The following is a 26835-nucleotide window of genomic DNA, read 5'->3' as shown; positions in this document are numbered from 1 at the left end:
GGACCCTCTCTCCCTCGCTCGCTCGCTCACTCACACGCTTTCCCCCAGGCCGAGGTTAAACGTGCCGACGACGAATCACATCAGGCGCGTCGCCCAGACTTGCCATCTGATAAGATGACCTCCGCACTTCCCGTACTCCATCCCGCACTTTGGGTCCCCCGTTTGTTGCAGCACCCAACACGTCAATGTACGGATAGTACTGCTGCTCTACACGCATACGTATGCATCTTGTATTACAGTGGGTGCTCCGTGATCGGATGCAGAGATGCGCGCTTTATTATAATTTTTTTTTATCTCTCTCTCTCTCTTTTACCTTCCTTCGTGGACCGGCAAACCCAAAGAGGATATTCTGTACGCTGTGCGGCACAGCGTTTCGCCACATGTACTCAATCACTCATGCACATGCACATGTCTACGTACACTACAACGGACTGCTAGGATAACAAACCTCTCTATTATATTTACTGTTTAGAATTGACGTGTGTCCAATCCTCCTCGAGGTATTTCTAACCTACCTGCATACCAACCCACACCCCTCAACCCCGCTGCAAATGCATTCAAGAACCCGTCTAAGCATTGATTCCTTGTCCCGTGCATTCCGTTTCTTACCCACCACCATGACAAGTTAGACATATCTAGAACGATCAGGTATCGTGCAATCCCTATTAAGCATACTCTGTCCATCCCTTCTCCCAACCACGCACTTCCCCCCCCCCCTCCAAAAAACATCATCATTGCCAACCCAGGAAACAAAGAAATCAAGTCAAATCCATCGTTAGACTGCAGCGCCACTCTCAATACCCTACTCGTCATGTCGGCGTATTTCTACCATGAGTAGCAGTCATGCTGTAAGGGGCCTAACAATGAATCTCGTTAGTCATGCTCATCGCATCATCCCAACATGCAAGTGGCTCACCAAGACTTTCTTCGCATTGCAGATGCGCCAGGCAAGGTTCCTAACCGTGCCATCCGCTTGTACAACCTCAGGTGCGAACTCGATACCAAACCTGGCCATCATTAGTCCCTTGTCTTTGCAAAAGCTGACCAACAGCCATCCACTTACATCTGGTGTACTGCAAAGATCACGCGCTTGGCAAATTTACCATGGCGTTCGACCCGGCTGCCAAAAGGCTCCTCGGGTGTTGAAGGGGCAACCTCTGGGTCGCGGTCAAAGCAGTTCTGGATAATGGGGAGAAGCGCCGCTTCCACAGCCCGATGCGTCGTTCCATTCTCGTCAACCTCCACGTCGTCCTCGTCAAACTTTGGAATCTGAATCTCAAAGGCTTGCGAGAGTGCCATGACGTGGTGTCCACCATCATGATGGTACCTAAACTCAAAGACGCCAGTGGTCCACCAAAGCTTGTCTCCGCGGAACTCGACTTCGCCAGTGTAGCAGTCGGATGCTTCTTCATCAGCAGCGTTTGCAGGTTGTAGCTTGTCCGAGACCAGTATGCCATCATCGGCACGAGCAGAGTCAAACATGTCCCTGTTGGTAGCAACCCATCGTCCATTAGAGCTAATGTGTGTAACCTCGCGAGATTGATTGTCGGTGACCATGTATAGACCAATCCAGTCCCTCTTGCTGTGATTTAGAGGAGCTTGCCAACGAACCTTGATGGGCGCACCATATTCCAGGGCCAGTGTCTTGAAATCATTCGTCCGTACTGCCGGAATTCTGGCAAGCTCGCCTTCGCGGCCGCCATTCCTCTGCTTTTCAACTGTCGCTGGTAACAAGGTTCCTTCAACCTCTAGCTTGTATTGCTTGGGGTCCAAACCAGACATGTCTTGTGAGGATCGGCTGATAGTAATCCGTCTCGGAGAGATATTGAACACGCCCGTCACCCTCTGGGCGAATGTACTGAATTCAGCAGCAATCTTTAGTCTTGTATCGTCCAAGAATTTTTCAATCTTTTCCATCATGGAGTTGATGTACTGGTCGGCTGCAGACTGCCACTGGCGGACTGGATCAGGCAATGCTTGACGTACAGTCTTGCTGACACCTGACATTTCGCGAAGGTTGCGGCCGTACAACTAGAAAGATAGAGTTAGCAAGTCATGCAGATTCATTGTATTCTGATGTACTCCGCATAGTCTCTTGGTCCAGGCCGATGTCGGGAAGGTATAGCAACTCCATGTGGTACGTTTAACATGAGTTTACGACTTACCTTGATCACATGTGGTTTCTCTACGAATTGCAAGAATGCGAGGTTTAGGACGTGAGCTGTTGTAGCGAGATAGAAGACTGCAGGGCTCCATGTTATGATGGCCACACCCCAGACACCAGCAAGCCCAAGAATACGCTCTGGATTGTTGAGAAAGCGGTAGATGCCACTGTAGGTAAGCGATTTCGAAGGGGGGTCGAAGAAGAAGTCGCCACAGAACCATCCGAATTCTCCAAGCGATTCGTATATGCTCATAGCAACCCACAACTGAAGGGCAATCATGGCCACGCCAAGAACGTGTCGAAAGAGCGCAAGTCCGCTCAAGCCTTCAGGAGGGAGACTGTACATCTTCCAGGCGAGTGCGACAAAGCTTGCGTGACTCATGGTCATGCTCATGTGGTAAAGCGACTTCCACTGGCGCCAGGCCTCTTCTTTGGTATCACCATATTTGATAAAGTGCTTAGTCCAGTTCTTCTTCTTAGACTGTCGGTCCAGGATATAGCCTAGGCCCAATGCATACCATAGCCGCCATCCGAAAGCATTGACGAAGAGGAATGCTTTCACCGTCCATGTGTTTGGAGTCAGCACCGCCAAGCATATCATATAGAACGAAAGCAGTACTACCGTGACATCGATGGAACGATGGAAATCTGTATTCAAAGGTCCTACAATGTGGTGCGTAGGGGCAGGTTGCTTAGAGGGGTCGTGGACAGCGTCGCTGAATCCGAGTTCAGATTGACCAGTCTTGGGGCGGTCTTCGTGAGCAGCCTCCCCAGAAATTTGGCGCGTGCGGCGGGGAGGAGCTGGGTTGTACGTCGCTTCAATATGGGGCTCCTCTACGATGGACAAGAAAGCAAATTGGGCAGCATGAGCGATGATGGAGATTGCTAGGACTTTGTAGCTTGCCGTCATTAGGGCAATACCATAGTATCCGGCATACCCGATCGAGTACATGGGGCTGTGTGCAGGGGTACCGCGTTAGTATGTCTTTAGTTCAACGACGCAACAGAGGGTCTTACTGCGGTGCCATCTCGAAAACGCCGTCGAATGTCAGGCTTTGGTCAATGAGGTAGAAAAAGTCACCCCAGTACCATGCAAAGTCTTTGACAACTCGGTGCGCATCAAGCTTGACCCAAAGGTTGAAAAGAAAGAGGACGACGCCCGTCGTCCATCGCAAAGCCCACAGGAACCAGCTCTCTTGGGGTCGGTTGAAGCAGGCGATGGCGAAAAGGCAGTATGACACGAAATCACACATCAGAATCAGGTCTACCACACGTCTAAACACGAGCCATGTGTTGTACTCAAGCGGCGCTTCTTCAAACTTGTAATCCTCTGGGATCTTGATCTCCAGCTCACGCTTGAGAAGTTTGTATAGGGCCGGGTGTGGATTTTTGCCTGTTTCGGGATTCTCAAAGATGTGGCTCTGCTTCGCCCACAAGACGAGGCGGTTGTGCTTGGACTGGCCATCGAGCAGCCAACCAATGCCTGCATTGTAGCCGGCGCGCCAGAAGAGGAAGACTATTGCGAACACTGGAATACGGGCGCTTTTGGGCAGTACAAAGAAGGTCAAAATCATGGAAGCGAGCACACCAAGGACTGCTAAATCCGACAAGTTTTTAGGTTGTGAGGGCGAGAGAAGTTGTGAGACCATGTCGTGGGTCTGGGGAACAACGAAAACTGCATTGGAAGAGTCAGTACTGGAGAGCAGCTTTGCAAAGAGTGGGGGGTTCCTCGTGTATGCAAGATAACTGCCGTTTCCTCTGGTCATCCTCAGCGACGCGAGACATACCTGTACCATCTGGGGTCCTTCCATAGGTTCGCTTCTTGCTGGCATCACCTTTGTGCTTTTTGTTTTCTTCGTCGTTCAACTGCAGAACCTTTTGCTTAGCATCGTCTGCATTGTTGAGATGTAGTGGTTTGGCGTTTGGCCGTTCTCGCAGCTGGCTACCGTCGGCCATGGGCCCGTTGCTAATATCAGCCATGTTGGCTGGGACGCAAGCAACTGGATAGGAAGCAGGTTGCCCAAATACCAGATGGGTGAGGGGTTCTCCCGACTGATATCACAGCGACAGCCAAGGCTTGAGCGCTGGGTGAACTGCCGTGTTCAAGTGACTGTCCGGCACTGTAGGGCGTTGGAGCTGAATGCGCCGGCGCGGCTGTAGATTCCAATTTGTCTCTGTGTGGCTGCAAATCTCGCTTCTTGGATGCGGACCAACGAGAAGGTTCAGAGTGTTGAACTCTAGCTAGCGTGTGAATGTTGAACGTGGGATGGGAAGGGAACAAGGTCGTGGGCAGTGCAGTTTGTGTGCAGCGACCGCGCGAAGGAAGCGTGGGTTAGCGGCACGTCACTGTGTGGGGCTCTGGCAGCATAAGCCGACTTGGCCCGAACTGGTAGTCATGGGCCGAACTGCCGTTCAGCACGCTGCAGTAGCACGTAAAATGAATTCTACCAGTAGTACACACACGTCTTGTTTTTGTTTCTTTGGAGACAAATCCCAATACGAGGCTGTTTTATTAAAATAATTTCCATCGTACTGTAGTTATGCTGGTTGGTGAAAAAAAAAAAACGCCCCCCCACTGCAGTGTGGCACCAAGAAGCCCAGGGAGCATGGGGGAGAGTGATCGAACGCAAAAGAAGAATTTCGATTAAGAAATGGCATCCAATGCGCCAATAAAAGAGCCACTACTCCTTGTATGTATGCATGCATGCATGCATGGGAAGTGGGGTTATATACAGTATCCACCTGTCGTGCTGTGACATTTAGTGTACCCATCACACAGAGTTCACCCTGCTTCTCTTGGGCCTGCCAACATTGCCTACCTTCTCGTCTAGGCCTTGCTGCCGTGAAGCTGTGTTATCCCAAGACTGCCTCCTCGCTTCCTCAACACTTATCTCAAACAAGTTTTTCCCATTTGGTTGTGCAGTGACAGATTTGGTGAAGCGACAGTTATCCATGCTACTACCCAATCCCGTGCCATCCAACGTTGTCGCTGCTATTGCAGAGCAAATATGCAAATCAGCGAAATGTTGGTCCAATTGCACATCCTGATCCTTGTAGGCGTTTCGGGGTTCAAAGAGAGCAGCCTCAGGGCTGAACACAAACTGCTTTCATGTGCAGGCCATGGGCAAAGGCCACGTAGTGCTTGTCTGTACCACATACTGTGGACATACTGTGCTTGTGGCAGTCGCTAAATCGAACCCGTCAGCATTTGAATGATCATCTGGTGCGATGTCGTCAACAGAGGAAGAGTTGCTGCAATCCTTTTGAAACGAAGATGATGCCATCTTGTCTGCCCAGCCATTCCACTGCCCATCTCTGGCTTCTGGTTCTTCCGGGTATGAACATAGCGTAGAATCCGACGCAAGGTCCGGTATCGTCGACGAGACTGTTGTAGATGGCGACGAAACTGTCTCGGCGAGGTAGATATTTGCTTTGCAAGCTTGCAGATTGTTGAGGAATGCTTGTTCATCACACTCTCGATTTTGTATTTCTTTCTCCAGCTCATGCATGGTTTGCCGGATCCTCTTCTTTTTCCTAACAGGCAAGGACGAGTCGGCCGCAAGCCGCCGTTCGTTCCGAGTTTGCTTCTTCCGTAGCGCCTGCAGATAGGTAACGCAGTTGGCAAGTCCTTTTCAAGCTCCAGTCTCGACGCCTGGGCGGAATAGGGGAAAGCGTTCTCGATGGAGAAGAAGAAGAAGTTACTATGTGTGTTGGAGGCCATCCAAGGCTGGCATGAATCGGCATAACACTTCATGATAAAAGACATGGACAGAGTGTCGATATAAAAATCTTACGGGGTCTCAAGAGGATACAGCGCGAGGCGGATACGAGGGCAATGTATTGTTATGTCTAGCATGGTAAACCAAGGCTGGCGCTGGGGTTGGCTGGAGCCGTCCCTCGCACGATGGGCGGAGGCGGTGGGCTACCATGTCTAGAATCCAATGGAGATCATGTCATCTTGGCAAAGGGCTGTTCTAATAACTCAGGAGACGCAAAGTTTGCGAGGCAAAGGGGGAGCGAGGAATCAAGGAAGCCTTTGGAAGAGCATTTACTGAAAGCCCGTCACAACAGTCAGATCACGAGCGTCGCGACCAGAGGCTAGGTTCGCGCCGTTTGGTCATGGTGTAGAATGCAACTCTCCTATCCAGCAGCTGGGAACGCCACGGTCCTCGGGGTGGTACTATTTTGCCATTGTTCGCTTCCGACAATCAGAAGGGTTACAAAGGGGTTCCGGGAGGCTTGCCGGCGAGAGCCCTGTGCTGAGAGCATTCTAGAGCAAGTTGGTCAAAGGCGACTTGCAATTGGTCCGAGCTGGCTAAACTCGGGTAGCGCAGACTACGAAGAAGGTTCCTTGATTTCTTTGTACGAGAAGCTTTCTGGCGTTCTGGGGCGTGAAAGGAGCATTTGCAAGCAAAGGGGTCACAGTTTTTAGTGGCTAAAGATGCTTATATTCAGCTTCATTCAAACGGCACTGAGGGCAGCTCAAGGTACCTTTCGACTGCTTTCCACAACCCTAGCCGCGGTCGTTGTTGGTCCATGATAATGTCGCGAGATTGGTATGCAAGGGGGGAAGGTCACGCCACGGTGGTGAGGGTAGACGGCTTCTTCGCGGCCGTTGAAGCAAAGTGCGTTAGCCGCGCCGGTACCTGCATGCGAGTAATGCTGTCGTAATCATTCATGACCAAGGACGTTGTTAGAGTATATAGACCAGCGGCTGGCACGTTCCATAGTCGGGCGATGAGCCTGTTGCTTGTGTGTAGTAGGCGTACTTGGACATGGCGGCACGTCGTATGTAGTAGATGCCTTCTCCGGTGGCACATACGTACAGTACCCAAGTAACAAACGCTGCGATGGAACTCAATCTCTCAACACAATCGATCCATCTGCAGCTAGCCGGGCATCAAAACCCCATGCATGCCTGCGAGTCCAGCTCATCCTGTGTGGGTGCACTTCACCTTTCTCATTACTCGGACACATGTGTCAAGCCCCGTGTCTGGCTCCGCTGTGACGGCATCGGCTATGCAGGCCATGCAGGCTGTTCAGCAACCCCGCAGCACCGTTGCCCATACTGGGTGTACAATCATGCCGGGATACTCTCTTCGCGCTTTGTCGCGGCCATGCTCGAGGTACATACTACTATACGGCACCGTGCAGTGTGTGCCTGAGCGGGTTTTTCGGCCTTGGTTTCCCCACACGAGAGGATTTGCGTACGTACTCTAGCTGCATGGCCGACCATGGATGTCAAACTCGCCTGCCCGTCCTCGTTCGGTATACAGTGACGTCACCACTGTATGTAGAGCCCTATAGCATCCAGAGCATCCAGAGCATTCATCTGTCAGCGAGCTACCCTTCTTGCGGGCCCCAATGCTGCTTGTTCTGCAATCTGCAATCTGCAATTTGCTGAGGCGGGGTTCCTGGCGACGACGGGAACGTCTTTCCTACGCCATAAGCGCTTTCGGCGTACCGCTGCAGAGCGTGAGAGGCATAGCCGTCTTGATTTGCTGTCCTGTGGCGGGTGACATGAACACCACGGCCACTAGCCAGGTTAAACTTGTCCGGGCAACGCCTTGGTCATTTACATAGTATTGACATGTTTGAAATGCACATCTACCGGGCCTTTAGTTACCGTCAGCTACCGCATAGCATAAGCTTCTAGGTACCCACATTACGTACTTTTCTCCTACCTACTATAAGTATTCCGCAGCATCCAGCACTTTTTGAACCCAACAAGACTGCTCGTCTCGAGCCAACACTTGCACCAAGACAAACTGACCCAAAGCTTTGCAACAACATGGCCGCCAATATCATCGACATCCGTGTCGACAAAGCCGAATCCGATATTCTTGCCGATATCAAAAAGGGCCTTCGGCCGGTTGCTGATGCCGAGAAAACTCTACCCACGTTGCTGCTCTATGAGTAAGCAAGCACGCATCAAGCTAAAGGTACTTGCTAATCTCCTCTCCATCTCCACAGCCAGGAAGGACTCCGTCTATTCGAACAAATCACATACCAGGAAGAGTGAGCAACTCCATCCACTAAGGGCTTGGCTGGCAGGCTGACAAACATCCTTCGCATCAGGTACTACCTGACAAATGCCGAGATTGAAGTGCTGGAGACGTATGCAGATAAAATAGCCCAACGCATTTCCCCAGGCTCAATCGTGGTGGAATTGGGGAGCGGGTAGGATCCCGGCTCTCACCATACAAGAGATTGGAAACGAGCCTCGTGCTTCGTAAGTACTAATATCTGTGCAGCAATCTGAGAAAAGTCAACATACTGTTGCAGGCCGTTGATCGTCTGGGCAAGGACATCGAATACTACGCCGTCGACTTGTCCCTGCCTGAGTTGGAAAGAACCTTCAAACAGATACCCATAGGTACGTGAGCGCAATTTGACACGGCGTCATTGAATAAGTTGCACGCATAAGTGCCTTTATCTGCTCTAGTCTAAGGTAAAAAAAGCGTTGGTGACCGTCATCGGCGTTCGCCTGGGGTCTGCATATGTACAACTCAACAAACCCCGCGCTAGTCTACCATGGTACTTGTCCATCTATCGCATAGCCGGCATGGCAATACCACATGACTCCTTGATTACGAAGGCTTGCTGACCACCCGCGTAGAGGGGTATAGCCATGTCAAATGCTTTGGGCTCCACGGAACGTACGATGACGCTCTGGAGTGGCTCAAGTCTCCCGCTGTCGAAGCCAAACCCAAGACAATCCTTTGGCTAGGTTCCAGTTTGGGCAACTTCAAGCGTCATGAAGTACCGCCGTTCCTTGCCGGATTCGGCAAAGTCTTACAAACTGGTGATACCATGCTTATCGGTATCGATTCCTGCAAAGATCCCAAAGTATATTGCCTGCCACGAATTGTACGCAAGATAAATACTGACCTTCGACCTACGCTAGCGCGTGTTCCATGCATACAACGACCGCGACGGTGTTACCCACAGATTCATACTCAACGGACTCAAGCACGCAAACGCTCTCATGGGGGAAAACGCTTTTAACTTAGATGACTGGGAAGTCATTGGCGAGTATGATACAAAGGCTGGGAGGCATCATGCTTTTGTAGCACCGCGTAAAGACGTCGTCGTTGATGGGGTACCAATGAAGCAGGGTGAGAGAATCAGAATCGAGGAGAGCTACAAATATAGCCGCGAAGAAGCCAAGAAGCTCTGGGAGCTCGCCAAACTTGCCGAGAACGCGGTGTGGGCTAATTCAAAGGGTGATTATGGTGAGCATGCACTGAAGATGATAGAGTGATGACGCGTATCTGATAGTCTTAGGTCTTCACATGGTCTCCAAGCCCTCATTTTTCTTCCCTACCACGCCAGAAGAGTATGCAGAAAAGCCAGTGCCTTCTCTCACTGAGTGGCAGGAACTCTGGAAAGCCTGGGATGCTGTTTCGAAGCAGATGATCCCAAATAGCGAACTGCTTGCCAAGCCGATCAAACTCCGAAATGAGTGTATCTTCTACCTAGGCCATATCCCTACATTTCTCGACATTCACATCGCCCGTGCCACCGATGGCAAGCCCACAGAACCCGCTTATTTCTGGAAAATTTTCGAGCGTGGTGTAGATCCTGATGTTGATGACCCAACCTTATGCCATGCCCACTCCGAAGTCCCTGAAGAGTGGCCACCGTTGGGTACGATTTTGCAATACCAACAGACTATTCGCAAGAATCTTGAAGCGCTCTACGATTCTGGAGAAGCAGAGAAAAACTGTCGTATTTCGCGCGGATTGTGGATAGCCTTTGAGCATGAAGCAATGCATCTGGAGACCTTGCTCTATATGCTTATTCAAAGCGACAAAGTCTTGCCGCCTCCAGGAATCAAACAACCAGATTTTGCTGCTTTTGCTGCACAGTCAGAAGTTATGGCTGTTGAGAATGAGTGGTTCACGATCCCAGAGTCTGACATTGACATCGGACTCAATGACCCAGAGAAAGATTTTGGAAGCAAACGGTACTTTGGCTGGGACAACGAGAGACCCTGTCGATCAGTACACGTGAAGTCCTTCCGTGCCAAGGCCCGGCCTATTACAAATGGAGAGTATGCCACATACTTGCTCCAGACCGGCAAGAAAGGTGCGTACCATTCGCAAACAACATGCTGATGTTGTTTCAGTAATTCCAGGATCATCTGTATTGTCACATGACTGCACCTTGCTGACTTGGCTTGACCAGAAATACCCGCGTCTTGGTGCGACAAGGCTTATTCCAACGGTCACGATACAAACACAACGAAGAGAGACAGTGTTGTCAATGGTCAGTCGAATGGCAATGGTGAATCCTCGCAGGGCATCATTGAAGGAAAATTCGTGCGTACAGTATATGGAACTATCCCATTGAAGTTGGCCATGGGCTGGCCTGTCGTCGCATCCTATGATGAGCTTGTTGGGTGCGCGCAATGGATGGGCGGTCGCATCCCCACCATGGAAGAGGCACGAAGCATCTATGCCTATGTCGACAGCATCAAGCCAGAGTTTGAGCAGTCGCTCGGCAACACAATTCCAGCAGTCAACGGGTACGTTTTTGAGAACCAGTCAGGAAGAATCAGATGTCTAACACAACACAGCCACCTGCTTAACGAAGGCGTGTTTGAGACACCCCCATCACACCATTTGTCCAACGGCAACTCCGGCGCAGTAACGGGTCTTAAGCCACGCGATCTCTTCATCGACCTTGAGGGGACCAATGTGGGTTTCAAGCACTGGCACCCAGTCTCGGTGGCCGAAAAGGGCGACAAGCTCTGTGGGCAATCCGATCTGGGTGGTGTTTGGGAATGGACTAGTACTGTGCTGGAGAAGCATGACGGTTTTGAGCCGATGGAACTTTATCCAGGTTACACAGGTATGGGGAACTTCCACGGGCTTCTATCGCTCGGCTTATATGCAATATCATATCGCTAACAGCAAGCAGCCGACTTCTTCGATGGCAAACATAACATAACTCTGGGTGGATCCTGGGCGACGCATCCGCGCATTGCTGGACGTAAGACATTGTAAGTGCAGCAGAGCGAGTGTAGCCAAGACTGTGTCGCTGACATGTTGAAGCGTCAACTGGTACCAGCGTAACTATCCTTATGTCTGGGCCGGTGCCCGTATCGTGACAGATTTGTAGTGGTAGGCTAACAACCACATGCGACTTCGATGCGGTTATGATGCTTGTAGTTTCGCAGCCGGACGAAGTGGTGGTGAATGGGCGGAACCACAGCGGCTCACTGTAGCCTTAACCGCAACATCAGGGGTCCTCCCCGCCACACATATCTCCTTTCATTTCTTGGTGAATTTGCTCGCACTGCTATATAGCTGTTTTGCCATGTCCAGTCACTTCAGTTTCGGTCTACTTGTTACGCTCACGCTCTTTCCATAAATTGTCTAGATCACGTATCATTCGTCCATAGTGAACTACGCAGTCATCCACCTTCCCAAACGGCTTACACCGAGACACGATTCCCACTCACCTCATCTTTTGCGGCAAGCAAACGCCTTGTTTTAGCCCCACAACTATTTTGCATTTCTGCTACCGAAACCTCCTAGACTTCTGCTTCCTTACTCAACCCCTGCTCGATTCAGTAGCAGACCAATCAAGAGAACATATTCAAGCAGACAACATGGGCAATGGCCTGCTGTTCAAATGGGAAGATTCGAAAGCGGTTAAGTATGCCACACCCCGTTCCGTCTATGTTTCCCTTGTTGTTATACTATCCTGTTGCGATTATGGCGCCCAAAATCAAGCGCCTTGCTAACCAGCGTAGACACCATTGCGGAGTTTGCGCGCGTCCTTTGAAGCACCCAGGTGCAAAGACTTTTTGCTTTGGGAAGCATAGTGAGCCATGCGTGCGGTTCCATCAGGTTTGTTATCAACTTCTCTCGTAACTAATGAAATATTGACATAGTGCAGGCCATGTTCATGCACCTGCGCGGCCATACCTGCAAACATTGTCTAGCCATTGACGAGGCCCATTACAAGAGACACCAAGACATTGCTGAGCAGCTGCACGCTATCTACAAGAGCTACGGCAGGGTCGACTGGACTATAATTCCGTCCGCACCCAAGATTGCGGCTGAAGAAACACCGAGAGATACCAACAACTCGTGTGACTATGGTACCAAGAATGACCGCATAGCCATGATCGCAGGCATGCTGTCGTCAAAGCGGGAGAAGAAGGACGCAAAGCGTTTGGTGAGAGCAGCCGATAGATCAAGAGTGATCACTCAGGAAGAGATTCAATACATTGATTCCGTCATCCACTCTGCCGATGGAATGACCAGCAATGAAACTGAAGGGCGGCCCAACCCTGAAGAGGTTGATGGGATTGAGAAGCAGCTTCGCGTAAGTAACCTGACACTGGCTCCTGTGACCAGTCCATAGTCCTTTCGCTAACAATACCATAGTATCATACCCAGGTATACAATGCACGAGGAAACCGCGACCGGCTTGAAAGTCTCACAGACAATTCTAGCAAGATGCAAGAAGCGGAATTTGACGCTGAGATGGACCGTATTCTGAACGTCTTTCACATCGCCAGGTTACTCGAACATAACACCAACACAAGAGGTCTACAAAAGAGCTCGAAAACTTCCTCACGCTTGTCAATGCCTTAAAATTGGCTATAACTGAAAACATTGCGCAAGTCAAGAGAGATATTGCAGAAGTGCGCATGCGACGAGCAGGCTATCTACGATACGTCAACAGAGCCTCGTATGAGATTGTAGCGGACAGATATTCCACCAAAAGCTGGAAAACGGGTGAGAAATCAGCGACGAGCGCATTCAATCCCAGTAAAAAGACAATTCCAGCCACAGAAAACAATGCATCATCAAGGTATGTTGTCCATTGGCCATTCCTCAAAGTCAATTTCAACTGTTGTACGGGGTAGAAAGCTAACATCACGCCAGCGATCAGCGAGAGAACCAGCAGCCGAGAAAAAGCTAGGCAGGGAACGGCCCTGACTGAAGGCATCTGGAGACCATATATCAGCGTGTAGATTGTGATGACGGGCTTCGCGAGGCGACCATTGAGCCTTACTAAGCGTCATTGTTACCTCTGCTGCCAGATCCTACTCCTGGTCGAGCGCTTGTTTCAGTGAGAGTGACCAATACCAAGACAGTACAGCAAGCTACAAAACCCATGTTAGCTCGTATAAAGAAAACAATCATGCCATCATCCACAGATGGCTGGATCACTACTACAAATGGTACAAGGTCGAAAGCAACCGCTCTTAGGTCGCTCGTCTGGGATGATTTCTCAAGCCAGCAGTCTCAGCTCGCTCGTACCTCATTACATACAGAAACATCACCCTTGGACCAGTCTTCTGCGAATCGCGACTCTTTTGACGAACCTTCCTCCAACGCCCCGGCTGTCAAGTATTCTTTAACCCAATTATCTAAGGAACCAGAGACTTTCGCTACAGAACTAGAGGAGAAAGCTGCCGCCGAGCATGTTATAGTCTCACAAAAGAAGAAATCCAAGAAGTTACGCGAGGCGAAGCGCAAGGCTAGGAAAATTGACATGATTAAAAACAGTGGAGCTTCCATCGCCAGCAAAAGAGCGAATAACCAAGTTACCGAAGCTGCCGATACGTCACTCTGTGACATTTCAACGGTGTTGGAAGCTGGCAGTCAGAGCTCAGATACGGAAGAAATTCCATTAGCATTGCTGAGTCAGGATATAGTCAGTGTTGGCTATGATATGGATCAGACATCAAAGAATACTGGATCTACCACAACTTCGCTTCAGGATGTATCGAATGTCCTTCTCCCTGGGCCTATGCCAGTCACAACACATGGAAAGCAATCGCATTGGAGAAATTTTGTACTCAACTTCACTGCAGATCAGCTAACAAACCCTTTGCTACCATCGTGGGGTGTTTGCTCATACGAATCTTGGTGCATGTTTGAGAAGAACCGTATCTTGGACTGTCCATTTCACCCGCCTCGTATGTACAGTCTAGCTGCCTCCTAGCATCAAGTACTGACACAAGTCCAAGCCATGTACTATTAGGCCTTACAACCGTCTCCGTAGTGAGAAGCTTTTATCAATATACGAAAATGATTCTAGAGTTCAGGGCTCTCTGATGCTCGTTGATACTGATTTTATCAACTACCTCACGGGAGACCCATCGAATCCGGCTCGGTTTCCCGATCTGGATGTTGAACCAGGACGTCTAGCCCAGGAGATTGCAAATTTCCATTATGGTTTTAGGTCTGAGCCTCTTATGAAACAAGAGTCTCTATACTATCACCTCAAATGTAGCAACAAGCTCAAGAACTAACAGCTTATACATGATACACTACTATAGATTCAGCGCGAAGCCTCTGGGCAGCCTGGACAGCTCCGCATTTGCTATTGCAGTATCGCGATGCCGAAGAACCCTCCTCCTTCTCTATGCAAGAACCTGATAACGTGCTCATATCAACATTGCGCCATTAAGAACTTTCACAAGTCGTGCGTCAAGAAGCTTGGCGTGGAGAGTGTATCGCGCTGGTACTGTACGCATTGCGAGAAGCAGATGCAACTCACAGCATACAACGTGTTGCGCATGTCTGACCGTATGGATATCTCAGATAGCGCCTCTGTTCAGAGTCCTCGCCATCAGGATCTGGGACATCTAGTAAAGAAGTTTGCTGAAACGGTTGATCAGCTCTTCAGTATGACAGAGGGCGAGTTAGGACGGCTAGTACCTGGAAGGCTGCTGGGACGTTTTAGAAATCTCTCAGGCGTCAGTGTTCCCCATAGAGCGTAACGCAGGTCTTTTCGATGGGTGTTCGAAATACTGCAGGATGTTTGGGAGTTTGTGAGTTTGGGAGTTTGGGAGTGAGGGAATTGATTTGGCACAGACCTCGAGCTATTCGCCGTACGTCACAACCATGCATAGACGCCAACCACACATGTTGACAAACGATGCGTAAATGTCAGATGGAATGAAATTCAGTTGGTTTACAGGAGACAGAAAGACATGAGCATATAAAGGGCCAACTACATTCGTGATGTTCATGTCCCGCAAGCATCAACTATGGTACGCACACATCCATATCCATAGTTGAGTACACTGTGCAATATTTACATTTTATGACCTACTGAACTGAACTATATTTAAGAGAAGTCTCCATACTCTGAGCTTCCCATCCAGTTCTCCACCGCAAACATCGACGCACAGAACAAAGTACCACACTTGTGCTCACCTCAAAGCCTCTACAACACCAAGCAAATCCACAAAACGCCTCCAAAATAAACACTCCCCTATCAAACCGCAGCATGTCCAGCATCACCACAGCAGCCCTCTCGCGCACCCAATCCTACGCATACCCCTTCACATACCCCTTGACCAGAATGTTCAACGGCGCCACTACATCATCATCACCTCCACCAACCTCTTCTCCAAGCAACTCTCTCATCCCCGCAAAACTCATCCGTCGATCCCGAGACCCACAATACAAAACCTTCAACTCCACATACATCAACATCGAAATGTCAGATCTTACCCACACCCGTTTCGACAATCAACCTCTTCCCACCTCCACCGATGCTGATTACTATGGAGACGACGAAGACAACAGCGCTGAGCGCATAGATGTCGATCTCGTCACCCTGGCTCTATGTACGGTCGATAGTATGGAGATTATACGCCGGGATACGGAGGAGAAGTGGAAGGGTGGCCAGAGTAGGAGTGGGAGCGCGAGTGCGAGTGGGAGCGTGATGGGTGGGGTTAAGAGGACGGTTGTGAAGATGGGGGTTAGTGTGAAGAATGGGTTTAGGGGGATGGTCAGGAAGTTTACTTTTTGAGAGAAAGGGATTTGTTGGGCATGGATGGGGAAGTGGGAGGCGAGTTGTGCTGGGTCTTTCGTTGTTTTATTTTTGTTTTTATTATTATTGCTGTTGTTTCTTTTGGATACGTACAATCATACGATGAGGGGAGGAAGGGGTCACGGATCAGACAACGTGTTGTGTATACAAGATAATGATGCTGAAATTTCTTTGCCGTGGAATCTAACGTGCACTATTGATATGTAATCCCACATGTCAGGAGCGAAAACTATTGATACCGCTTTCCCTTTTTCTCTCGGGTAACCCGCTGGTCACGTCACGAATTGTTCGCGCTCACTCGTGCTACATGGCTACCTTTCTCTCGTACGCCAGGAGCACTTGGGCTTGCTCCTTTCTTGTCATCATTGCTCCCAAGAAAACGATCGTTTCTGTCTTTTCAAGGCTCGTTATTCTGCTGCAGGATCTGGATCACACACGGTGTGTTGATGTTGCAGGCGGAAGGAGACACGGCGTTGGATAGAGGTAGTAATGGATGTATATGTGACGGTGGAAGGTAACGCTTCGAATTCGGATAGCCCAGATTGAGTTTGCGACTTTTGCTCATGGCGGAGCTGCTCGTATCGCCGGGACCTTGCGTATGAAGTGTACAGTATCGGTCTAGTACATCGTGGTCGCAGATTGTCATGTGCACCGTTGAATCTGACTTGTTGTTAGCTTGCCTCTGTGATGAACTATTTGAAGACTGAAGTCGCACTTGGGGATCTAGACTCTCTAAGAATATGTATTCCATGTTCCAATGAGTTGGGGTAGTTTCGTTCGTCATCATCGAATTGACCACCAGTGGCAAAAGACGATGTGCTGGAAGATGACCTTCTCACATCGGCATTTAAGCTCTCATCTTGTGGTAATCGTTGTACATCGAGTGGAGGGTACCTTGGCGGGTTCAATGCGCTAATGCGGAAAAGTTAAGGACGGTGTATGATCGGATCTCGCTCAAATGACCGGGCTTCTTTCAATATCTTCTCCCGGATATCAGAGTCGAAGTCTTGGCTACTTAGTTGTTTCTTGAGCTCGCCAATTGATGGCGCAGTTCTACCACTAAGCACACGAGAAACTGTTCAGCGTGAGTTTCTGGTCCGAACTGCGAGCGGAGGTGCTGGAAGGCTTGAAGAAGATGGATATCTGCGCAAGTGCCTCGCTGACAACTCCATTTCCCTTCGATGATTATGGTGTAGAAAGCGCTCATAGCCGAGATTAGCATGTTTTGAAGGGTTGGGAGTCTGAGACGAGCTACGAGTGCCCATGCTTACGCGAAGATAAGAAGAAAGTTGGGATCGGTGGCGTGGCTTCTAAAGAGCGAAAGAGATTCATCGCTATCCAGGTAAGCGAGTACATTGCAGAAAGGCTGAAGCTCCACGTTCGGTAGGACAACGCCGGGCGCCAAAGCATCAAGTTTTAGACAGCGTTCACGCACGCAATGATTGAGTTTGATATACGTAAGATCATTGGGACAAGTACCAACTGCGATGATGATGCTGCTCCAGATGGGTCTGGTAGGCATGGCGCAATTGTTCGTGAGTTGCCATATAATGAAGTGAGATACATCTCTTTATCAACCTTGGAGATCTCTTAGGTCTGACTATGGGGTAGTTTGTGCCTTGAAGCGCCTTTGTCTTGAGTCTGCAATATCGGCAAACCTAGTCTTGCATTTGACCGTAGTTTATGTCAAGTTTTGTTCTTTGTTGACCTGCACATTTTGTATTGAGATAAGCAAAATGTGTGATTTTCTAATGTACATTGGTATATCGGTGGGTTGCAAAACAGGAGGGTGATGTGCAAAGTATCTGATAATACAAACACAGTGTTTAAGACAATACGAACTCAGGATTGTTGTTGTAATTGACGCTTCCAATATCGCACAAGTGGCTTCCAGATGTTTGTTTTCCCATCGAGCTGAGAATACGCCACGCCCAGAAGCCCGCCTGCAAAATGAGCCTAGTGATGTTAGTGGCTTTGTTCATGAGAGACTAGGCTAAGAACTTACTGCATGTCCAAAATTGACAAAGCTGTATCCGCGAATCATACCGATAAAATCAAAAAGCATGATGGCAGGCAGCACATGTTGAGCCTCAAAATGCACAGGTACAAACAAGATTCCCAGTCCAGCGTGTGGGTACTGCATGCAGAAGACACCGAGGATACCAAAGAGCGCACCCGATGCTCCTCCGCAGCGGATGAAAATCTCGGGGATGGGTCGTTTCTGAATGGGTATCAAAGTCGACCAATGCTGCGCGAAACCAGACAGCACACCAGCTGATAAGAAGAAAGACAAGGTATGGTATGGGCTGCCCTCGAATAGGCGTGAATACCCAACTGGTTTCATGAAGTTGTTCAAGAAGTACATGTTTACGAAGAAATGCAACGCTCCAGAATGTACAAACATGGACGTAAACTGGGTGTAATTAACATTGCGGATAGGGAGATGCCAGAGCGTATCCCATGTCTGTGGCATGATAAAGCTGCTCAGATAAATCCCGCTGTTGGCTCCAATGATTCCATATGTGATTCTTGAGATAGGATCCAAGCTGTTCCACGCTCCAGTAGCAACTTCAGTTGGGGTTGGTGCAGTGCGCCGAGGTAGGGCCCATTGCGGCTTTGGAAGCCATCCTCCAGCAGATGTAGACTGATCTTTAAGCTCTCTCTTAGCTTCCAAATAGGAAAGGCCAACAAAGATTCCACTCGATACAAGTATGGCCCATATTGCCGGCCGTAAGTATCGAACCTTGATGTGCTTGAGTTGCTCTAGGATCGCGTCTTGATCTAACTCTGGTGCTGGAGAATGATTGCCTCCATCGGTGCGAACTTTGGGGTATTCCTTTACAAGATTCTCTGGAATTTCCGGTGTGTTTTGCGGTACTTGTATTTGTTCATTGGAAGGCCTTGGCGCTCTTCTTTGTGGTACACGTTGTGCATACGTCTCGGAAAAGCTACGCAGCTGATTAGGAAGGTGACGATATTTTGGTAGCGTCGGCGGTCGAGATACGTGACATGTCAGCCGCAATAGTGGCCTAGCAGATTTAAACGCCGACATGAGACGAGTGATCCAGATGCAGCGCGTGGTGGAGATATTGGTGTGCTGGTGCGAACTTTCCAACGGCGTCGGCCCAACTAGCGCAAGGTCCGTGCGATGTCATCACCATCCACAGACAGGCGTTCTACTCCTCCGCCATCGTCCTGTCTACTAGACTAGTCATCGTCCATGTCGTGCTGCATTATATTCTGGGTTTATTGTATTCTCTTGTGAGTTTACTATCTTTTTACTGATCTAGGGCGATTTTACTATAGATACAAAATGTGCGCCACGAAATTAGAATGCTCAGAATGTGTTTGCACTGGCTCACTGAATGTGAACGGGATCGATCTATATTACTGCTGAACATGATTTTAGTGTATTATAAAGCATTACAGCGACGAATCGAGGATCCAAGCTATTTCCGATAGCAACCCGAATTCCACATTACTCTTTACAGCAACCCGATCTAATGCATCTACGTCACCTAAGCCTGTTTGCCAACAGCAGTTGCTTGTGCGTTGTGACTGCTCGAGCTGCTAGCACTTGCCTCGTAGTGGTTCTGCTCCATCAAGCTCCAGTCACCAATCTGCTCGTCTCCGAATTGGTCAAGGTCCAGGCCCATCATCTCCGCCTCAGAGGTAACACGAAGGTGCATACCCGGGATGAACTTGAGAATGTACAAAAGGATACAAGAGACAACGAACGAGTAAGATGCGATCGCAACAATCTCAGCGAGCTGACGCCCGACCTGGACACCGACACCATCCATGGCACCGAGAGCATCGTAAGGGCCCATACCGTCAAGATCGTAGACCCATGATTGTGCAAAAATACCGGTGAGGAAAGATCCGACCATACCGCCGATTCCGTGCAGTTTGAAGACGTCCATGCCCTCATCGATCTTGATCCACTTGTCGACATTTTGGCAAAGAGAGCAGATGGCACCGGTAAGGAAGCCGATGAGTGCGGCGATCCAGAGAGAGACGTATCCTGCAGCTGGCGTAATTCCTACGAGTCCAGCGATGGCACCTGAACAAGCACCAACAACGGAAAAGTGTCCCTTGGTACGGACGTACTCCACCATGGCCCAGCCAAGCACACCGAAAGAGGCAGCAGTGTTCGTGTTGAAGGCAGCTACCATGGAGCGGACGGTGGCATTGAGCGCACTGCCTCCATTGAAGCCAAACCATCCAAACCAAATAAAGACGGTACCTATGAAGACTAGTGTGGGGTTATGTGCTTTTCCATGGATCTTGTCACCCTTGTGGAGACGCTTGCCGAGGACGAAGGCATAAGCGAGTGCAGACCATCCAGATGCGATGTGGACAGGGCCACCTCCGGCGAAGTCGAGGGAAGGGAGATTAAACAACCAACCGTTTCTATTGAATTGTTAGCTTCGATATACCTCATCTGTTGCTAGATTCAACGTACGCGTTCCAGGTCCAGCAAGCAATAGGGCAGTAAACAATGGTCGCCCAGCAAAAGGCAAAGACCATGGATGGTAGAATACGTCCACGCTCAAAAGATCCACCGATAACGAGCTGCACAGTACACGCGCAGAATAATAGTTGGTACAAGCCTACGTAGTCAGTTAGTATATCATTTATTGGCTGATTGGACACATATCGCTTACAGAAAACAATCTCTGGCAAGAGTGGTGATCCAGGTGATGGTGCAGACATCACATCTTTCAGACCGAAATTGGCCATGTTCCCAATAAAAGGGCCAGCAGTACGTGAGTAGGCCAATGAGTAGCCCCAGAACATCCACTGGAAAGTCACGCTTTACGCTGTCAGCAAGCCTGGCTACACTGAATGGACTGTCGTTGAACTTACACGCCCATCACAGCAAACGACTGAAAGAGCAATGATAAGGCGGACTTGCGGCGTGCAAGACCAGAGTATAGAAACCCGATTCCTGGTATGATCAGGAAGACTAGGAAGGCCATTATCATCAAATAGATGTAATGGAACTCCAGTCCAGTATACTGGAGGTTGACATTTTCTTGGTCTGGGTTGCCGCCATTGGGCTTCGCTGGGTCAAACTCTGGCTGTCCATCTGTCAGTCGTCCCGCCCACGACTGGACAAGCTGTTACTGGTCTCACTTACGGCTGATGCTGGTTCCATGGTGTAGAGACCTCGAGTTTTGCCGTAAAAGTCGAGCCTCAAGATAAATTATGGAAGGGATGATCCAGCGCGCAAAAGAGCACTCAGGATCGTACATATACTTCGGGGCATATCACTCAATGGCTTGCCGCACTCCACAAAGGACAGCGATTGATACGCTGTTAATCCTGGTCCATGTCCTCTTTCCACACCCATACCCGAGGCTGCTGTGCCTCAAGCGTCGAGTAAAATACGGTCTTGGCAAAGATAAGGAAGGCATTATGAGTCCAATGTCGAAGGAGCGAAGCGCAGTAGGTGGAGCGCAAGGCCTGCGCCGCTGGATTAGGCCTGTGGGATCAAGCCGAGATTGAGGGCAAAGAAGTCAAGCGCGCCGAGGGACGTATCCCAAGTTCCCAAGCCCCAGAAGCGAGTGTCAACCTAAAACGGGGCGTGTAGAAAGCAGTGGATGCAGGGACCTTGGTGGACGATAAGGCAGGGGATGGAAGCGGTATAGCGGCATCCCCAGACGATAAGGCGTTCGGTATCACGGGCGATTGGGTGGTCGTCCGTGGCCTGACATGAATTCTGGAATTTTACCTGATGGCGATGAGTAACATGTCTGAGTGAGAAGATAGGCGTCACTGGTGCATCCAATATCCATAGTCAGGTCTCCCATAAGGTTTTGGGTGTGGTCGGTCATGGTGGTTGATTCGTTCTTAATGGTCCGTGTATCCGAACGCCAGGTCCATGCCCCATGCCATGGCGCTGATGCATGCTCCTTAGGGGCCTTGTCTCTGATGATACTGTTAACATGCAACTTGCCGCAATATCGCTATTAGCCGACAAGCCTTGAAGCATGGAAGGCCAGGGTTATGTGGCAAGAAATTGAGTGTCTGCCGCCAGTATATTCGATGATGAGCTGCACCGCGAGATTTCGAGACATATTAAGCAACCGCCGTACTGGAATATGCTGTAAACAAGCAGGTGGTGACGGGAGCTTTGCAGAAGACGTCTTGATTTCCGAGTGCCGCCATATCCAATGCGATGAAAGTCGCTCCGCATATTGCTCCGTGCCAGTAATTCATCTTATGCTGATCCTACGTGCGAAGAGTCCAAGATGACCCTTGTATTCCCATGTACACCCTGTATTTGTATCCAAGAGCTCTGGCTCTAAGAGGTTGTCCCAGCTCGTTCGTAGTATATAGCACTAAAGATTATCGTCAGCAGCATTAATAGGATAACCAGATCCATTTTTGCGAAGCCCGTGTCATCTGCCTTTGCATGCTCCTGAATTTCGCGCGAAGTTGTGCCTCTTCTACATGCGCACATTGTGCGATTTGCTGCCGCAGAATAACTTAGTACTATGAGCCATGCCGACGCATGCGGCATCTCGAAGTAGTTAGGATACTTGAGCAAAGTCACAATGAGCGTGCTGCCATAGGGTAACATAGACTATTTGGGCTTGCGTCACAGGGTAAACCAATGGCTCGGTAGATTAGCTTATATTTGAGACGACCAACATTCTCCACCAGAAAGTAGTTGTTAAATGACCCTATATTGTAAAGTAGCATTTGCTGCCCACGACCCTCAGCGCGCGGGGCAGGTTCGACTACTTTCAATAGCAGAACGTACCCGCTGTTGAGGTCAAAGCAACGATTGAATGACTGAAAGGGGTGACCAGGATGGTAAGAAAACGCCTCCTAATGAAAGTGGGATTGTTTTGATGCTGTATTCAGTATACGAGAGACCGAGATCGAGCTTTTCCATCGATTATCTATTTTTCTTTCACCAAACCCTGTCTTGGTGTATTGAAGTCGGACTTCACGCTCTGAAAAGACTACGCGATTCTCCCTGCAATTAACACAATGTAAATCCAGAACAAAATAATGCTTCTCTACCTATCCATCAGCTAATGCTCGCTACGTCCTGCAGCTTTTTCTTGACTCCTAGGGTGAGTTTCCACGCCGACTCATCATCTCGATCGGCGAGTTTTCCATACAACCCAAAGCTCTCCCCACTCATATTTCTGTTCCTTTTATTGGTTTTCGAGTTCATTCGAGCATGAGCCACCTTAGCCGCCGAAGGTATGTCTTGGATTGTTCTGAGCACATTCATCTTCATTTTCTTGGCTGTGGATTTCAGACTCTTTTTGTGCTTGGTGACGGGTGTAGGTGTGTTTGGTAAATCGTGGCTGTTTTTTGCGGTGTCAGAGAAAGGATTGGGGTCGAGCGCCGCGTATCGTGGAGGAAAGCCATCACTTTTCTTGTCATCGGAGCGGCATGTGACCTGGAGGAACTGATGCTGAAGAGACTCTGAATGTGAGCGATGGTGGAGAGGCAGAACAATTGGGTCGAACCCATGAGCATCGTAGACCATGGCGCCTGCCTTGGTGTGTTTTGCGCTGCCTGCATTCCTCGGATCTCTAGAGGAAGGCTCGATGAGAGGCCGGGCAGTACGATGCCATGACGATGCTGAATATTGCTTGGTTGCTTTTGATGGGTTCATAGCTCCCAAAAATCGGCGTAGTGACGTCTGCATATTGTGTTTGCAAATCGAATTTCCACTCTGACTTGAGGGTGGGATATGGTCAGGGTCGGTCTTCCATCTTGGGGTTATTTCACGACTGGAACTTGTTCGCGAAGGTGCTTCTTGGTCACACTTTGAAGAAGCAGGAATATACAGAGGCACGCATCTTAGCAAGGGAAATATGCCTACTGGCATCATATAGTAAACCATAATGAATCCGTAGCTTAGTCGGCAGGATCTTGGTGAAGAAGAGCAACGGAATGCGACAAGAACATCAAAAGAGAGGATGATAACGAAAGGAAGGAGGAAGGGGAAGAAAGGCCAGCGTTGCTTCATGTTGTATGTCTTGGTTGCAAGGAGAAATGGCACTACTTATTGCTTCCTCGGAACGGCTGATGCGGTGTGGTTCTGGTCGAGTACCGTGGCCATGGCACCATTTGCGTGGCGTTCTGCGCATTGCTATTCTGCAGTTTACGCATCGCACGCTCAGGTTCGAGAGCGTTATTGAATCTGTTCAATTAGTCGAAGTGGGGGCTGGCGGCTGTTCCTTGATGCATATATGGCGCACACGTACAAGAGGCTGTACGGAGATTGAGGATGTGGTGCTGCGAAGAAGCGCCCGAGGAATTTACTCCTCTCACTCTTGGAAACATCTCAACATGGCGCTGATCTTTTCCTGAACAGGATCGCCGATCTGACGGCTGTGGTGGTGGTGATACCAGTGTTTTGCAGGCATAACCAGGTTTGGGCTGTGCAGAGGCGCGTTTCCAGCGCGTTGTGGATTGTTTCTTTTTTGCTGCAGCACCACGGACAGACGAAATGGCGCAAAGCACATATGTAGATACTACATACGTGCACACGTCGACAGTAGACGTGCAGTTTTGCATCTGACGAGCGCAACCATGGTAATCCATAGTAGTATGGAGATGCAGACAGCTTGGCTGGATTGGGAGAGGGTCGCGTGACGCAAGGCGGAATTTCCAGTGACGTAGGTCTGTGCCAAACATCAAACAGTCCAGCCCCCCTCTCCATGCTTCCTTCAAATACAGCCCAGGCAGCAGTTCGTTTTTACAGCTTCATTCTTACTTGCATACTACGCTCATACACCTTTACACTCTGCACTACTCCCACTCATATCCAACACCAACTTCACTACCGCAAACATGTTCAACATTGTCCTTTCCCTGCTTCTCCAGCTCTCCATGTTCCTGCTGGCCGAAGCAGCTCCTCTTACAGTGCAGAAAGCCGAGCCATGGCAAGCTGGTACCGGAGGAGGCATCGTTGGATTCATTGTTCTTGTTCTTGACATCATCGCATGGAGTAAGTATCCTTCACTGGTCTCGAGCCGCGTTGCGTTACCTTCTCGGGGAATAGACCCATCTGACTGCCAAAATCGTGCTGACCCGTCCGTGCTACAGTTGAGATCTTCAAGTCGAACCGCCCCGTGCCCAACAAGGTCATCTGGGCTCTCGTCGTGTTCCTCTTTCCTGTTGTCGGCATGATCATCTACTACCTCTTCTCAAACCGCCAGGCCCACAACACCTACGAGCCCATTCCCGCATAGACCACTCAAAGGCCCCCTTTTTCCTAGAATCCACTGCGCAACAGAAAAGCAAAAGCTGGATGTGATGACGAAATGTGCTTCTAGGTATCGCAGCCTGGAGCAGCAAGCATGCAGGAATCTTGAGTAATGGTTGGGTGTTAGGCGTTCTATGATGGACCTGTGGTGGACAATGGCGGTAGGGATACGGTTCATTGTTGATATCCGGCCTGTTTACGAGTTTCCTTTCTTGTCTGGATGACCATTGACGCAATAACCAATCTGTTCCAACACAACTTCAATGTGTTATATCCCTCTCGTCCCTCTTTACTTGCTTGCTTCTCCCCAGTCCCGGCTCTCCTCCCCCCTCAGAATGGGCCAGCACATCTCTTCCAATGGATTTTTTGAGAAAACCCGATTTACAACTTCTGTTTACACTCTACCCAGAATTCCTCTACTGGTGACGAGCTTCCTACTCAACATAAGGACACCGCCAACTAGGCTAACAGTGCCACTGTAAATTGAGACTTGTTCAAAACCTCCGTACTTGACGACCTGTGCGCCGTTAACGGGTGGACCAACAGAGACGGCAAACCCGGCGGCACCAACGCCCATGCCCATATACGTGCCAATGTTTCGAGGATTCTTTGTGCAGATCGAGATAGCCGCAGTTCCAGCTGAGATGATTGACCCCGAGACGAAACCAAAGAAGACGGAAAAGACAATGATACCTGCGTTCGTGTGCGGCTCGTTGAAACAAAATACGACAATCTCTATCGAAATGCCCACAAAAGCAAACATGTTGAGCCGGCCCAGCCTGTCACCAGTAGGGGAATGATGTGTCTAAAGGTTGACGACCCGTTGACCCCGGCGAGGAGATAGGATGCTTGCAGTGGAATCGTTCGTCTTTTGATAGTGTACACATGTAGAAAAGGGGCGTCCACATACCCACCGCCATGGAAAATAGCGCTGCTACGAGCAATACGTACTTCTTCGCCCTTCACGACTCTCCAATGAACATGGTCGCCTTGCGAGGTGGAAAATATGGACAGATTGCCGTACAGGCGAGCATCATGAACGGCAGAATGATAAAGGCGATGATGCGTATGAACCAACCAAAAGGTAGCGACGACAAGTCTTGGAGCTTGGAAAGAATGATGAGAGAACTAGAGGTGCCGGACGGGCCAACGCCGCGGACGGGCCAACGCCGGATTACGTCCTCCAACACCAATTATTCCATCCACTTCAACCACCCATAACGTGACCACAATGCAATCAATTGACGCTGCGCTTGCTGCTATTAACGCTTTGAAGCCTAATGAAAAACTTGTGTATTCTCAAATTGCAAAAAAATATGGTGTTGACCCAGGAACGCTGAGCCGCCGCCACCGAGGTATTTCTCGCTCCAGACAAGCAGCTGCACAAAACCAGCAGGCAGTCCACCCACAACATGAAGCTGAGCTTATCGACTATATCGATAGACTCACTAAGCGAGGCCTAGCACCCACACGGAGTATCATTCGAAATATCGCGTCGCAGCTAGCTCAGAAGCAGCTCGGATATCACTGGGTTGATCGCTTTGTTCATCGTAACTCGCATCTCGTTATACTCAAGCGCACCACGCCAATCGATCGTAGCCGGCGCCGAGCT

The 26835-nt window shown here is 49.7% G+C and overlaps 11 protein-coding genes across 11 annotated transcripts; 5 read left to right on the top strand and 6 right to left on the bottom strand.

Annotated features, from left to right (window-relative positions):
• Positions 1-426: 426 nt before the first annotated feature.
• On the bottom strand, positions 427-4450 carry COCSADRAFT_106958 (uncharacterized protein). Its single transcript, XM_007696898.1, has 6 exons — positions 3952-4450; positions 3182-3839; positions 2166-3120; positions 1064-2031; positions 917-1007; positions 427-857 (listed from the first exon to the last, which is right to left on the bottom strand). The coding sequence occupies exons 1-6, from the start codon at positions 4142-4144 to the stop codon at positions 810-812; spliced, it is 2913 nt and encodes a 970-aa protein (XP_007695088.1). The 5' UTR covers positions 4145-4450; the 3' UTR covers positions 427-809.
• A 764-nt stretch (positions 4451-5214) lies between these two features.
• Positions 5215-5680, bottom strand: COCSADRAFT_32545 (uncharacterized protein). Its single transcript, XM_007696135.1, has one exon. The coding sequence runs from the start codon at positions 5671-5673 to the stop codon at positions 5272-5274; it is 402 nt and encodes a 133-aa protein (XP_007694325.1). The 5' UTR covers positions 5674-5680; the 3' UTR covers positions 5215-5271.
• A 2209-nt stretch (positions 5681-7889) lies between these two features.
• Positions 7890-11613, top strand: COCSADRAFT_32544 (uncharacterized protein). The gene is made up of 11 exons (XM_007696134.1): positions 7890-8080; positions 8138-8182; positions 8243-8344; positions 8419-8540; positions 8784-9013; positions 9072-9399; positions 9452-10255; positions 10355-10694; positions 10746-11020; positions 11090-11171; positions 11224-11613. The coding sequence occupies exons 1-11, from the start codon at positions 7956-7958 to the stop codon at positions 11288-11290; spliced, it is 2520 nt and encodes an 839-aa protein (XP_007694324.1). The 5' UTR covers positions 7890-7955; the 3' UTR covers positions 11291-11613.
• Positions 11614-12005: 392 nt separating this feature from the next.
• Positions 12006-14137, top strand: COCSADRAFT_22055 (uncharacterized protein; the record flags this gene model as incomplete). Its single annotated transcript, XM_007695896.1, has 6 exons — positions 12006-12024; positions 12069-12505; positions 12568-12701; positions 12731-12997; positions 13230-13258; positions 13311-14137. The coding sequence occupies 6 exons, from the start codon at positions 12006-12008 to the stop codon at positions 14135-14137; spliced, it is 1713 nt and encodes a 570-aa protein (XP_007694086.1).
• A 1172-nt stretch (positions 14138-15309) lies between these two features.
• COCSADRAFT_195621 (uncharacterized protein) lies at positions 15310-15958 on the top strand (the record flags this gene model as incomplete). Its single annotated transcript, XM_007696897.1, has 2 exons — positions 15310-15738; positions 15787-15958. The coding sequence occupies exons 1-2, from the start codon at positions 15431-15433 to the stop codon at positions 15956-15958; spliced, it is 480 nt and encodes a 159-aa protein (XP_007695087.1). The 5' UTR covers positions 15310-15430.
• A 1662-nt stretch (positions 15959-17620) lies between these two features.
• COCSADRAFT_195620 (uncharacterized protein) lies at positions 17621-19049 on the bottom strand. Its single transcript, XM_007696896.1, has 2 exons — positions 17985-19049; positions 17621-17935 (listed from the first exon to the last, which is right to left on the bottom strand). The coding sequence occupies exons 1-2, from the start codon at positions 19029-19031 to the stop codon at positions 17822-17824; spliced, it is 1161 nt and encodes a 386-aa protein (XP_007695086.1). The 5' UTR covers positions 19032-19049; the 3' UTR covers positions 17621-17821.
• A 171-nt stretch (positions 19050-19220) lies between these two features.
• Positions 19221-21327, bottom strand: COCSADRAFT_32542 (uncharacterized protein). Its single transcript, XM_007696133.1, has 5 exons — positions 21123-21327; positions 20849-21063; positions 20647-20795; positions 20445-20592; positions 19221-20392 (listed from the first exon to the last, which is right to left on the bottom strand). The coding sequence occupies exons 1-5, from the start codon at positions 21138-21140 to the stop codon at positions 19498-19500; spliced, it is 1425 nt and encodes a 474-aa protein (XP_007694323.1). The 5' UTR covers positions 21141-21327; the 3' UTR covers positions 19221-19497.
• Positions 21328-22761: 1434 nt separating this feature from the next.
• On the bottom strand, positions 22762-23977 carry COCSADRAFT_32540 (uncharacterized protein). Its single transcript, XM_007696132.1, has one exon. It carries the CDS (start codon positions 23853-23855, stop codon positions 23025-23027), a length of 831 nt encoding a protein of 276 aa, XP_007694322.1. The 5' UTR covers positions 23856-23977; the 3' UTR covers positions 22762-23024.
• An 831-nt stretch (positions 23978-24808) lies between these two features.
• On the top strand, positions 24809-25209 carry COCSADRAFT_166833 (uncharacterized protein; the record flags this gene model as incomplete). Its single annotated transcript, XM_007696895.1, has 2 exons — positions 24809-24965; positions 25064-25209. 2 exons carry the CDS (start codon positions 24809-24811, stop codon positions 25207-25209), a joined length of 303 nt encoding a protein of 100 aa, XP_007695085.1.
• A 175-nt stretch (positions 25210-25384) lies between these two features.
• COCSADRAFT_214825 (uncharacterized protein) lies at positions 25385-26311 on the bottom strand. Its single transcript, XM_007696894.1, has one exon. It carries the CDS (start codon positions 25984-25986, stop codon positions 25618-25620), a length of 369 nt encoding a protein of 122 aa, XP_007695084.1. The 5' UTR covers positions 25987-26311; the 3' UTR covers positions 25385-25617.
• Positions 26312-26454: 143 nt separating this feature from the next.
• Positions 26455-26835, top strand: COCSADRAFT_61618 (uncharacterized protein; the record flags this gene model as incomplete). The annotated part of the gene is made up of 1 exon (XM_007696226.1): positions 26455-26835. A coding segment is annotated over one exon (381 nt), but the record flags the coding sequence as incomplete, so codon positions are not given.

Source organism: Bipolaris sorokiniana (assembly GCF_000338995.1).
Source record: "Bipolaris sorokiniana ND90Pr unplaced genomic scaffold COCSAscaffold_1, whole genome shotgun sequence".
NCBI lineage: Eukaryota > Fungi > Ascomycota > Dothideomycetes > Pleosporales > Pleosporaceae > Bipolaris > Bipolaris sorokiniana.
The sequence above is the reverse complement of the archived record's forward strand: the minus strand, read 5'-3'. Positions and strand labels throughout refer to the sequence as shown.

Coding starts and splice junctions, on each gene's coding strand:
- COCSADRAFT_106958 (XM_007696898.1), bottom strand. CDS start 4,144: ATGGCTGATATTAGCAACGGGCCCATGGCCGACGGTAGCCAGCTGCGA. Junction 3,121..3,181: donor GTTTTCGAGATGGCACCGCA/GTAAGACCCTCT, acceptor CCCTGCACACAG/CCCCATGTACTCGATCGGGT. Junction 1,008..1,063: donor ATCTTTGCAGTACACCAGAT/GTAAGTGGATGG, acceptor AATGATGGCCAG/GTTTGGTATCGAGTTCGCAC.
- COCSADRAFT_32545 (XM_007696135.1), bottom strand. CDS start 5,673: ATGCATGAGCTGGAGAAAGAAATACAAAATCGAGAGTGTGATGAACAA.
- COCSADRAFT_32544 (XM_007696134.1), top strand. CDS start 7,956: ATGGCCGCCAATATCATCGACATCCGTGTCGACAAAGCCGAATCCGAT. Junction 8,081..8,137: donor CCCACGTTGCTGCTCTATGA/GTAAGCAAGCAC, acceptor CCATCTCCACAG/CCAGGAAGGACTCCGTCTAT. Junction 9,014..9,071: donor ATTCCTGCAAAGATCCCAAA/GTATATTGCCTG, acceptor GACCTACGCTAG/CGCGTGTTCCATGCATACAA.
- COCSADRAFT_195620 (XM_007696896.1), bottom strand. CDS start 19,031: ATGTCGGCGTTTAAATCTGCTAGGCCACTATTGCGGCTGACATGTCAC. Junction 17,936..17,984: donor TTGTCAATTTTGGACATGCA/GTAAGTTCTTAG, acceptor TAACATCACTAG/GCTCATTTTGCAGGCGGGCT.
- COCSADRAFT_32542 (XM_007696133.1), bottom strand. Junction 20,796..20,848: donor TCGTTTGCTGTGATGGGCGT/GTAAGTTCAACG, acceptor GACAGCGTAAAG/CGTGACTTTCCAGTGGATGT. Junction 20,393..20,444: donor GCTTGCTGGACCTGGAACGC/GTACGTTGAATC, acceptor ACAATTCAATAG/AAACGGTTGGTTGTTTAATC.
- COCSADRAFT_32540 (XM_007696132.1), bottom strand. CDS start 23,855: ATGGTTTACTATATGATGCCAGTAGGCATATTTCCCTTGCTAAGATGC.
- COCSADRAFT_214825 (XM_007696894.1), bottom strand. CDS start 25,986: ATGTTTGCTTTTGTGGGCATTTCGATAGAGATTGTCGTATTTTGTTTC.